This window comes from Moschus berezovskii, chromosome 2 (assembly GCF_049115385.1).
Source record: "Moschus berezovskii isolate FMDL1 chromosome 2, NW_MosBer_1.0, whole genome shotgun sequence".
Taxonomy (NCBI): Eukaryota; Metazoa; Chordata; class Mammalia; order Artiodactyla; family Moschidae; genus Moschus; species Moschus berezovskii.
The window spans coordinates 108814999-108828239 of record NC_142461.1 but is presented as its reverse complement, the minus strand read 5'-3'; the positions used below and the strand labels follow the sequence as shown (position 1 = coordinate 108828239).

The window sequence follows — 13241 nt, the reverse complement described above, 5'->3', positions numbered from 1 at the left end:
AGACTCAGAGCAGTTCATGAGATCTGCTTTGGCATGAGAAACAGTCATGACCATTGCCTTGTTATTGTTGTACCCCAACAAAGAATAATTACAGAAGTTTATCAGAGAACATTGAAGTTCTTCCTTTACACACACTCACACCATTGCAACACTTATTTAACTGTTTTCATGTTAGGACTCTTACATAGTAAAGCTATCTGAATAAATTGGAGACCCAGAAAGATAGATAATGATGGTGATTATAACAATGAAAGCAGCGCATTTTAGTTTTTATTTCCTTAGTGTTAAGCCATTTAATCCTCATAACAAGATTGTGAGGCAAGTACTATGATTATTTCCAGTTCACCAATGATGAAATGGAGACAGAGAGGTTAAGTAACTCTCCTGTGATACACAGCCAGTAAATGGCAGAGCCATGACTCAAATCAACAGTCTAGACTCTAATTACTAACTACAGGGCAAGATTTTATTTTCTACCTAAATTTATTGAAATTCCATTCTTAAAATTGTAATTAATCATCTTTTTTTTTTTTTTCAGGGTACAACCAATCAAATACACAAGAAAAGACGACATAGTTCTTACCTCCTTTCTGAGGATATGTTGAATGACCCCAATCTCAGACAAAGGGCAATGAGTAGGGCAAGCATATTAACAAACACTGTAGAAGGTATGGGATAACATTCTCTTAACCATAAGAGATTTTGATTTTTAAACAAAATTTGGGTAAGTCCTGGTCAGCCTTAAATAGATATAGCAAGTACTTAGGAAGAATTCAAGGAATATAAAATGGTTATAAGCAATGGTAAGACTAACCAATAGATACTAATGGAATTGTCTTTAGTGCTTAAAAAGTGGATAAACTTCTTTGTGATTAAAGACAGACTTTGGGTGATAATGGCCTTTCAAAGATAAATAGCTTTATGGTACTAAGTGAAGAAAGTGAGGGTGACCCAGGGCTACGTGACTCTCTCACCGTATACTCAGAGATCTTCCCTAGTCTCTCGAAATTGATCATTTTTCTAACAGGCAAGAAAACAATACCAACTTCCAGATTCTGTAAGTTTCTGCTTCTGAGAACATTCTATAAAATTGTAAAATGGTAATGTTTGACACAACATCTGTCAAGATAGTGACACAAAAACACTAGAGAAAGCAGTTTAGAGAATATGATGTGAACAGTAGTGATTAGCCAAAGGGTGGCAATTTCAACAATGTATTGGCGCCCACACTCTCTCCCCACGACATGCCTCTGGTTCCACCTTGTCCATGGGCTACCACCTCATGCCCCAACACACCCATGATGGGCCCAGACAAGGTTTTCACCCACCTCCTAAATTTATGATGAGAACTAAATGGGCTAATGGTGTGTGCTACCTATTGCGTGAATAGCTCTATAAATTATTTCTTGTCTTTTGGTCCTGGGATTACTTTCACCTGTGAGCTGGCAAAAGCTTTTCCTGGAGAGAATTGAAATGTGTTATTATTGTAGTGGGATTCAGGGCATAGGGGAATGTATATATTGGGATGTGTGTATATATGTATATATATTGGTTTATATACATTTGTCTTAAATATATACATTATCTGAATTAAGAAAACATCAATTGTTTTGTTTAACATCATATGTTAAGTGCTTGTTTCTCTCAGAGGTACCCATATATGCTCTCATTCATTAATTTCACTGCCTTCTTCATATGATTGATCTAATGAATGAATGCATGATATAAGATTTTTATGTTATATGCTATGCTTTAATAGAAAGGATATTGTTAAACTTATAAATTATAAAGCAGAAAACTTGTTTCAATGTTAAAGTGTACTGCTGATGTGTATCTGGTTAGGAATAAAATATATAATATGCTAATAATTAACTTGGTGTTCTCTGTGGTTTTTTCTTCCAGAACTAGAGGAGTCCAGACAGAAATGTCCACCTTGGTGGTACAGATTTGCACACACATTCTTGATCTGGAATTGCTCTCCATATTGGATAAAATTTAAAAAATTTATCTATTTTATTGTAATGGATCCTTTTGTAGATCTTGCTATTACCATTTGCATAGTTTTAAACACGATGTTCATGGCTATGGAACATCACCCAATGACTGAGGAATTCAAAAATGTGCTCATTGTGGGAAATTTGGTAAGTCTATTAATGTGTTTTATGTACCCAGAACGTCTCTCTTTGGTTGTCATGATTATCACTCCTTTTTTTTTTTTTAAGTCAGATGGATATTTAGCTAGGTAGTTATGCATGCTCAGAATTCACAATGTGAATCATTGTACAGAGACAAGTTTCTGGTGATAAACACTATGTTAAAGTAATCCTGCAGGCATATTGAGATCTATGAATAACAGTATTATCTCCATAATGGGTCACCACCTTGGGAGTAAATGTGTGTTTGTTTTCTGACAGGCATGACTGTTAGCAGCAACACTTTGAAAACTTGATACTTTCTTACCCATTTTATAATTATATTGCAGCTTATTTGTGAGTACATACCCTACAAGTTTTCAGAAAAACTATGGATACTTTGTTTTGACATATAGGTAAAGGATTCAGGCCTTTGGAATCCCAAAGTCCTTAGTTTGAGTCCTAGTTTTGCCTCCTACTGGTTGTATGACCTTGGGAAAAAGTTTTAATATCTATAATCTTTCACTTTCTCATTTATGTAATAATACTGCTTTCTTTATAAAATAATACATTATTTTTAATATAACAATGATGCTTTATTTATATTAAATATATAAATAAAATTAATGCTTATTTATTAATATTTGTTGAGAAGAATGAAGACTTTCTACTTATTAGCCAGGCATATAGTAAGTACTTAAACCTGTTTTCATCAGTCATCACCATCATCATCGTAATCATCATGCTTTCTTTTTTTTTAAATTTTTGTTGGAGTATAGTTGGTTTACAATATTGTGTTAGTTTCTGCTTTACAGCAAAGTGAATCAGTTATACACATAACGTATATCCACTCTTTGTTAGATTCTTTTCCCATATAGGTCATAATGGAGTATTAGGCAGAGTTCCCTGTGCTACACAGTAGCTCCTTATTAATTATCTGTCTTATATAATCATCATGCTTTAAATGAATCAGCAGAAAGAAGCCTTAAGAACAAGAATATTTAGAAGTCAAATTGATTAAACTGGACACAGAAGAAATAACAGCAGCCTAGAAGGGATCTATAAGCTTCAGGAAGATATAGGATTCTGTTAGGAAAGTTGATGCCAGAGTGATCACTTAAATGGGCAGTGGTGATCACACTCAATTAATGCCTTATGGCAAACAGAAAGTGCTAGTTTCCAGCAATCTGCATAACCAGGCAGAAGTTCTATTTCACAACCAAAAGGTCCCAGTGTATACTCTTCATCAATAATGAATAACTCTGGATGTCTTTGCAAAATGTCTGTATAAGATAATTTTGCTTTTGCCATGGTCCCAAATCAATTGATATTTGAAGTCAAAGAGTGTTTCTGAGTTGGTCTTCTTTCCAAAATTTCTTACACATGTTCCAAGGCAAGATGTTTAAACTCACGTGCCCTGAGTTAGCATTCTTCTTTCTATTCCTAATTGCAAAAGGGCAGGACCATCTAGTTTCTAATTGTTGGTAGAGGTCAGATAATGAAAACCAGTACCTTCTCACTGAGTTGTCTGTATCACTGTGAATCCAAAAATGATTCATCATGTTTCTTGTCTATAACTACAGTCCCAAGTCTGGGTGCTCCCTGCTAGTCTTCTTGATGATGTATTATTTTACAGATGACTCACAGTTATAGACCTAACCATTTCCCTTTGAACCTCCTTTGCACAGTTTCTTTGAATCAAATTGTACCCAAGTGATTTGTAAAAGACTTTTGCTGTTGCCTTTGTAATTGAGTCCTTTTGATGCCATGTCATAAATTAATGATATTTTGTGATGTACTTTTGTGTCAAAGCTTTGGAAATCTTTGGGGCTTCACTGGTGGCTCAGAGGATAAAGCATTTGCCTGCAATGCAGGAGCCCTGAGTTCAGCCCCTGGGTTGGGAAGATCCCCTGGAAAAGGGAATGCTACCCACCCCAGTATTCTTGCCTGGAGAATTCCATGGACAGAGGAGCCTGTCCATTAGGTCACGAAGAATCAGACATGACTAAGTGACTAACATTTTCACTTTGGAAATCTTACTTCAGCGTATTCCTTATTACTCTAAGAGCGGTCAAACCAAAAAAAAGACTGGCTCAAAATTTCAGTATCAATACGTTTCCTTTTTACTATGTTCCAGAATAACTTGTTGACATAAGTTATTTAATAAGTGTTTTTACAAAGAGTGCCTATCTTAATTTTCAAAGGTTTTCTGTATCAGAGATTTTAGAGTGCTCTTCTAAAATGCTCTATAAAGGTGATGAAAACTGATAGAGCTTCTTAACTCTTCAATGCTTATAGCTATTGGAATAATGATAGTTGGTTTCAGTTCAGTTCAGTTCAGCCGCTCAGTCGTGTCTGACTCTTTGCGACCCCATGAATCACAGCACGCCAGGCCTCCCTGTCCACCACTAACTCCCGGAGTTCACTCAAACTCATGTCCATCAAATCGGTGATGCCATCCAGCCATCTCTTCTTCCGTTGTCCCCTTCTCCTCCTGCCCCCAATCCCTCCCAGCATCAGAGTCTTTTCCAGTGAATCAACTCTTCACATGAGGTGGCCAAAGTATTGGAGTTTCAGCTTCACCGTCAGTCCTTCCAATGAACACCTAGGACTGATCTCCTTTAGGATGGACTGGTTGGATCTCCTTGAAGTCCAAGGAATTCTCAAGAGTTGGTTTATAGGATTAAATGGAATAATAATATATATTTATGAAGTATCTTTATAAAGCACGTTGTCTGAAACACAATAAGTGCTACACAAATAATCATTATCATCATTAGATTGCTTTCATACCTTTTAATAATACTAGAAATATATTTTGCTTGTCATGTAGGTCTTTACTGGCATCTTTGCAGCTGAAATGGTTTTAAAACTAATTGCCATGGATCCATATGAGTATTTCCAAGTAGGATGGAATATTTTTGATAGTCTTATTGTCACCTTAAGCTTAGTGGAACTTTTTCTATCAGATGTGGAAGGATTGTCAGTTCTACGATCATTCAGACTGGTAAATATAGACCAACCTTGACTTTATATTCTGTATATAAAGGGATGTTTCTTTGGTTTTACATTACTACTTTTTTTTAACTTTTGGAGATGTGATTCAAAATATAGGATTACATCTCAGTAGCTAGTAAAATGAAGTTCCTTCAGTAGCAAATGCTCTTGAAGAGCTCAACAATATTTGGATGTTTTAATTTTGGGATCTTGAAGACATATTCAGTTGTATATGCTAGCATAATGATAGGGTAGTAATTTATATCACAATAAGAAGCTTATGGTTTGTAGAATTTCAATCATTATAATATGTTCATAACTTTGTGGATTTCATAAAGCTTATCCCCTCAAAATTGTCTGATGTCAAAAATATTTTAAAAAATAATGACTTTTTAATCCTTTTCCTTCTAATATATTGAACTTTCTCCTTATGTCGGCATGGAAAAAAATTATGAAAGTATCAGAAAATAGAATTAAGGATAAATGACCAATTCTAAAGGATATAATATCTGATACTGTGATAAGAGATTTCTATATCTGTCCTGAACTAAAATTACAGTTCTTTTAAAATATGTGTAGTAATTGTATAGTGGCAAATATAACAAAATAACATGAATATTGACAGTAGATTAAAAATTAATAATAAAAATAATTGATTTTAACTAGGTAATGATAACATTTTAGAATTAAATTTTGGAACAAAATTCAAGACTGGAAACATTGAGAACTTTTTCATAAAAGCTAATAATAAGTTTTGTGTTTACTCTTAGCTCCGAGTTTTCAAGTTAGCAAAATCTTGGCCAACACTGAACATGCTGATCAAGATCATTGGCAATTCAGTGGGGGCTCTGGGAAACCTAACCTTGGTGTTGGCCATCATCGTCTTCATTTTTGCTGTGGTCGGCATGCAGCTCTTTGGTAAGAGCTACAAAGAATGTGTTTGCAAGATCAATGAAGACTGCAAACTCCCACGCTGGCACATGAATGACTTCTTCCACTCCTTCCTGATTGTGTTCCGGGTGCTGTGTGGAGAGTGGATAGAGACCATGTGGGACTGCATGGAGGTCGCTGGTCAAGCCATGTGCCTTATTGTTTACATGATGGTCATGGTCATTGGAAACCTGGTGGTATGTAATCACCTGTTCATACATTTAAAATTCTCCATAGAAAATTATTATATGGTGATATAATCATTTATTTTTATAATTATAGAATTAATTAGGTCTAAACCATTAATTGTAATAGGATATTGACTATTTTAACCCAGTGAAGAACAGAAAAGATAATGAATTATTGTCTTAATTTCTCTGCCAGATAATGCTTATTTATAGCTTTCACAATATTTATTTTAATGGAAAGTTTTCATTTTTCTACTTCTTTCATTTTGATAGTAATGTCATATGAATTAATCCATGGTTTTCATATCTCTTAAATGTTGATTCAAACATGAAACTATGCTAATAAACAGAATATGATTAAATTAATAATAACGAAATGAATTTATAATGGAACAAGGCAAATGGAAGGCCTAGTCCTGCTGCATTATAGTCATATATAAGACTAGCATCTATAACAAATATCAGCAAACTATATGGCCCAAGGGCCAAATCCTGCACACTGCCTGTTTTTGTATGATTCCTACAAAGCTAAAATTTTTCTACATTTTAAAATAGTTTAAAAATATAAAGAAAAATTTTTTTTGACACAGAGAAATTAAATGAAATTCAAATTATAGTTTCCACAAGCAAAATTTATTGAAAATAGATATGCTTATTCATTTTCATGTTGTCTGTGGCTGTTTTACTCTACATAGACAGAGATCCTCGGTCCTAAAAAGCCTAAATAATTTACCACCTGGCCCTTTTACAGAAAAAGTTTGCCCACCACTACTCTATAGCATCTCTTTTACAAGTGATCTACTTCTCCATTAGTGTTTTCTTAGCTTGTGTGCCTTCTGTTTCCTTCTATCTTATACCTACCTGTTGGTGGGAATTTTCAAGCTTAGAGGCAGGAGAAAATTGGGATAAAATGCTTTTCAGTGACTCAATTTAGTTTTCAAAGCCGTCATGTTCATTTGATGTAGTTGGTCAGCCTGTCGTCAGACTGCTCATCAAGAATGGTTGTCTATGGTAACAGCCATATGGTTAGTACCTTCACTTCCCATTGACTTGAAAACAAGTTGCTAGATTTTTTTTTATCCTTGTAGCCCCATGCCAACGTGATAGTTGGTAAGAAGTAGACATATATGTTCTCACTGCAAAAAAATAATGGTAATTATGAGACATGATGGAGGTGTTCCTTGACACTATGGTGGTAATCATTTTGCCATCTATATGCTCATCAAACCATGTTGTACACTTTAAACTTATACAATGTAATATGATAATTATATCTCAATAAAGCTGGAAAAGCTAAATCTAATTACAAATTTGAAGGGAAAAAATCTATTAACATTTGTGTTGATTAAGGAAACTAAAGGGAAAATGAGCCCTTGGTTTGTCATCACCATTCCTATTAGAACACACACATATCAACAAACATATATTTTATAGTGAAATGTATTTTTTTATTGACAATGAAGACCAACAGGAAAATAGTCTCAAAATTTCTTAATGATTCATCAAATTGATTTCTGTGATTTTCTCTTTCCCCTCCATCTCAGATTCTTCTCTTAAGCCTGATATATTAACAGACATTTTTTTGCTTGTGCTTTTCTATTTACATTTCTGAGAAATTGTTCTAGGTGTGACCAAATTAGTGGTGAGTCTTTTTTCCTCGGTTTGGTATAATTTTGATTGTTTAAATATGAAGTAGATGTTTCTGGCCATGAAGAGACTTACATGAAAGGGTTTTTCAATTATCCTTTTTTATATAAAATATTTTTAAAATATCATTTACATATTTTGAGGCCTCTGTGAGAATTTTTTTAAAAAATAATATTCAGTTTACTTGTACCCATACCTCTAGGAGGAAAACAGAAGTGGTTTTGCACACAAAATTTTGCTTCAAGGATAGGAGTTATCCTTACCTGTTTTATAATCTTTTATAATCTTTCCAGGGCCAAAATGATTGACCCACCCAATCATAATGCCATTATCTCATTTGAATTGGGTTCAATGGGGAGATCTTTTTCTTTGCTTTAAAAGTCTCATTAAGTTGCAAGCTGGCACAATTCTTGGACAGAATATTTTATTACAGGAACTCTGAAAGCATTATATGTTCCACTTATTGCAATAAGTGAAGTTTATCTTCTGGGAAAAGTAAACGCAGGTCTTGGCTTAAGTTACCTTCAGCACAACAGACACTAGTCACAATTTTCTTGTTCTACTTGTTTCTCACAGGTAACAAATATTAAGTAAAGGCAAATGTTAAGAGGGCATTTTAGGCTCATAAAAGGGAATTTGGACACAGGTTTTCTGCTGTAGAAATGAGTTCAGGAATGACATCACGGTAATGGTGAGGGAGCATTCTCTTTGCTCCTCATGCTGGCCCTTTGAGGGTCGGGCTGACCTCTGCTCCAGCGTTCACAGAAGCTCACACACAGGGAGACTGATGAGAAGTCTAGCTTCTCCTCTGCTGCCCCATCCCTTGTTCTTATCTATGGATGAAGAAGTATAGAGCTCTTCATTGCTGGTTTGGATTTTGGCCTGTATTTCAGAAAGCTGTACTTATTTTCTTTTTTATTTCTCGTCTCCCTGTTTCTCCACACCCTGTTCTCCACCTGGCATAGGTCCTCAACCTATTTCTTGCTTTATTACTGAGCTCATTTAGTTCAGACAATCTTACAGCAATTGAAGAAGACACTGATGCGAACAACCTCCAGATTGCAGTGGCCAGAATTAAGAAGGGAATAGATTATGTGAAACAAACCTTACGTGAGTTTGTTCTAAAAGCATTTTCCAAAAAGCCAAAGATTTCCAAAGAGATAAGACAAACAGAAGATCTAAATTGTAAAAAGGAAAACTACATCTCTAACCGCACACTTGCTGAAATGAGCAAGGATCACAATTTCCACAAAGAAAAAGATAAAACCGGTGGTGTTGGAAACAGCATGGACAAATACTTAATGGAAGAAAGTGATGGTCAGTCATTTATTCATAATCCCAGCCTCACAGTGACAGTGCCAATTGCACCTGGGGAATCTGATTTGGAAATTATGAACACTGAGGAACTTAGCAGTGATTCAGATAGCGAATACAGCAAAGGGGTAAGATTGTTTTTTTACACATATTGCTTCATGTTATTAATTATCATGCTATGAGTTAAAATTTCAGATTTTTGCTGTCATGAGTTCTTTTCTAATATGCATACTAATAGGTAATTTGTGTATATGTGAATTTCTATGGTAACTTCCTAAAGGTTCATGTGGTAAGGTTTTACCTACTGGGTCTTAATAACTAATATAATCTTATTTAGCTAGATTTGAAAGTATGGGAATATTCAAGTCTTCCTTTCCTTATTCCATTTGTCATCAACTGTAAAGTCATATGCAGTCTCCTTTAATAGTGTCTGTTGAATCCACAGCTCTTCTCCATCACCTTTGCCTTTGCCCTCTGCTTGCCTAAGCCATTTCCACCACGTGTCCCCACTGATATCTCTGCCATCTACTCTAATCCATTTGTTTGATTAATTTTACTCAATTCCAAGCCTAATCACATCACTCCTTTGAAGTACCCTTGATCCCCAAGATCGATTTGAATTGTACACTGTATGCAAAAGCCTTCATATCATGGCCTCAACCAACTGACTAGCTGTGTCATCTAGTCCTCACCCTGGGGCTCCTACACCTGAACCAAGCCAGTTTTCTTCTGGGCCACATATGCTCACAACCTGCGTGATTTTGCTTGGGATCTCCTTTTCAGTCAAAATCCTGAGTACGTCCTGTAAGACACAGCCCTGTGTCCCTATAACGTTTTAAAGGGAATCTAATAGACCTGTCCCATATAGCACTGCATAAAGCCGGTAAGAGAAAGCAACTTTATCTGCAGCTATGAAACTCATTCAAGGCATAGCAAAATGAAGCCCCAGTCTTGATGTGCATAGTCTGCCTTTATTCTCCTGTCTTTGTCCCTTTCAGGGATAAAACTCACATTCCTAACGGGGTTCATACCCGGTTTGTTTCCCCTGGGATACTGAGCCATGCTTCTGAAGAATTTACATATCCTGTGGTATGCAGAGGAGGTTGGGATGACATAATATCCAGCTGTCTTGTATAATTAATGATTTTGTCTATAAGTTATTTGGTACTGAAATAGACTATTTTAACCATTCATAAAGTTACTCTGCCACCTGTCCCATAAACCTTTCCTAAACCTAAAAAGCATGAAATTTAGTGCACTTAAACTGTGTTATTCAAAGACCATTTGATGGTAACTTAATGTTCTTAATTATCATTGAGTTTTTTATGACATTGTAGTCATAACTTCTTGAGATAAAATCATTTTTTCTATTTCATAGAAATGGAAATGTATGGCATAATATTCAGGAGCTTGAGGCTACCTTATAGGTCATAATTAAAAACACATAAACTAGTTTTTTTGTTATTTGCATAGTATTTGAGTTGGTAAGCCCTAAACAGATGTTAGGTATTGTGTTTATTATTGTATTCATCACCATTATTAGCCTCTAAAAATTCAGATTTTAAATTATGGGCTTTGAAATTTTGTCCTTCTTCATAAGACATTGTCCATGACTTATCTCAAAAGTGTGTCACCGAGTGTATTCAAACCTGCTTGACTATATACTGGACTTGAGAAGTAATGAAATTTCAAGATCTATAGGAAATTTGTTATGCAGTATTAAGCACTTACAACTGTAACAACCTGCATCTAGAGTCTTCCTCTCCAGTGTCTTGTGATTTAAATATTTCTAGTTATGACTTGTTGGTTTTATTTTTCAATTCGGAACACTAAAAGAAATTCACATTTCCTTATTTACCTGAAGTGTTTCTACGTTATTTCAGGCTAAGCTCTCTACTCTAATTCCCCTAATCTTCAGCTTCCATTGAGTTCCCAGTTTTTTAACTGCTTATTCCCTCCTTTGTATCTTTTCTATATTTTCATCTTTGAAATAATTCTTGATGAACTTTTCCCAAAAAGGCAAATCATGATTATCCGATAGAAAATAATGCCCAGCTGAATATATGTCAGTTATTTAAGTCTTAAGCACTACCTGGGGTACGGTGAAGAAGGCAGCCTCTGGAGATACAATTCTTGCCTTAGATCCTAGCCTTAATATTTACTCTCTCCATTGTTTTAGCAGTTTACAAAATCCTCTGGTTATTTTTTTTCTAGTTTACTGATATGCAAAATAGAGTTATAATAAAGGTTACATCATTTGGATAAACAAACAAGTGCTTGCTGAAAAATAAGTGCCCAATTAACAATTACCATGGATATGAAATTGAGTAGTCATGTATGCACTCTTATCAGCTATTTGCCACAGGCTAAATTTTTATGGGTAAAGACAAGTGTAGGAGCTTGTTACAAATGCCTGTTCTGGGCTGTATCCTGCAAATTCTCTCTGCGTAAGTCTGGATGCACTCTCAGAATCCTTGCCAGCCTGTGATCGATTGGTGGGCATAAGTGAATCTAAATTCATCTCTGGCTTGTCTTGATCCAGGTTTCTGAAAATTCGTTTTCTTTATTCAAGGGCTGGGGATATTTTCATTTGTCTGTTTAAGAATCTGCATTTTGAACAGGGGGAAATAAAATCTCTGACCTTTCCTACTTTTCCCTTCCCCATCCAGAAAACAAATCCACCCTCTCTTTTATGACCTAGCATCCTTTTTTTTTTTTTTTCTCATGCCCTCTTCTAGCATCAGCTCTCAGATAGACAAGTTTTCTTCTTCTGATAGACAGATATATACACTCCAGAATGAAGGCAAAATATTTTGTCATCAAATACCTTACCAGGAAATGACCAGAGATGAGTTCAAGTAAGGTGTTCAGTAAAATATCTTAAAGAGTTTTGAGTCAATAATTGGCATTAGAACACCAGCATTTCTCTGAGGATGAGTCTGTCTCAGAATCAAGAAAGACATGCTGTCATCTCTAGGGACCCATGAGAATAAGGCTCCTGTAGCTGCTTCTCGGAATACACACTGAACTGATGGCCACCCTCAGAATCAGTCTCCTCCTGGGGTGCACTGCAGACATCCAAGCCCTTGGCAAACATTAACACACTGCAGATTTTCACCATTAGAATTGAAGTGCTTCATTATTATGAGCCTCAAATGAAGCATGAAATGCATCCATTGATTCAATAAATATTTATTGAGATCTACTATGTTCCAGGCATTGTGCTAATAGTTGCTTAGAGAAAAAAAAATTTTTTTCACCCAGGGGCAATAATTCAATGTGATTAGCATCTGGCTTAATTAAGTTCTTAAGAAGTGTAGTTCTTTTTTTTTCTGTTTTTAAATTGTGCCAAATCTCAAAATTTAAAGTTGTAAAAAACTAAATTAGTTTTTTTTTTATTGGAGAGCTCTTTCTTAGAGGGTTAAAGAGACATCCTTTTGTTTTCAGTTATTACAGATTACTTCCTTTTTTGCTTCAAAGATGAAAGAAAAATAGCCAGTTTATAGACTTGTGATGTTAATTATAGACTTGTGATGTTAATTTTGAATGTGTGTGTAAATTTCAGGGGATAACATTTATCTATTTTATGTCTCCAAATATTTTAAATCATAACAGTCTTATGTGGTTTTTGGAATAAATTCTGACAGCTTTAAGAGATGCTGGTAGCTATGAATCTAAAACCCTAAATCTTCTTTAATGCTCTGTTGACAAATGTATTATCAATGCTTTCTTAAGTCAATTTGCTCATCTTGTGTACTCAGCAGAAAGGAAAACATCCTCACAGAAAGATCGCCCATTCATTCTTCCTGTAGCCAAATGCAAATGCTTAGCTTTACTCAGTGGTTCTTCAGTGTTTTGAAACTGTCTCCAAGTTGTGATGGAGCTAGTTGAGGTCCTTAGAGAAAGGAGAGCAATCAAAATTTCAAATTTTACATAAGCAAACTTCTCACCTTAAAGGGAGTGTCATTTAAAACACTGCAAAAACAGTTATGCAAAATTTATGTTCTTAAAGGAAGTGAAGGCCCCCTAAAGC

General features: G+C 35.1%; 1 protein-coding gene across 1 annotated transcript in view; it reads left to right on the top strand.

Annotated features, from left to right (window-relative positions):
• SCN9A (sodium voltage-gated channel alpha subunit 9) overlaps positions 1 to 13241 on the top strand; it is a 177277-nt gene that overhangs the window by 103573 nt on the left and 60463 nt on the right. The window contains exons 13-17 of the mRNA XM_088829850.1: positions 539 to 668; positions 1903 to 2141; positions 4966 to 5139; positions 5900 to 6256; positions 8860 to 9336. Of these exons, the coding sequence (XP_088685976.1) occupies positions 539 to 668; positions 1903 to 2141; positions 4966 to 5139; positions 5900 to 6256; positions 8860 to 9336 (1377 nt within the window). The remainder of the gene's footprint in view (positions 1 to 538; positions 669 to 1902; positions 2142 to 4965; positions 5140 to 5899; positions 6257 to 8859; positions 9337 to 13241) is intronic.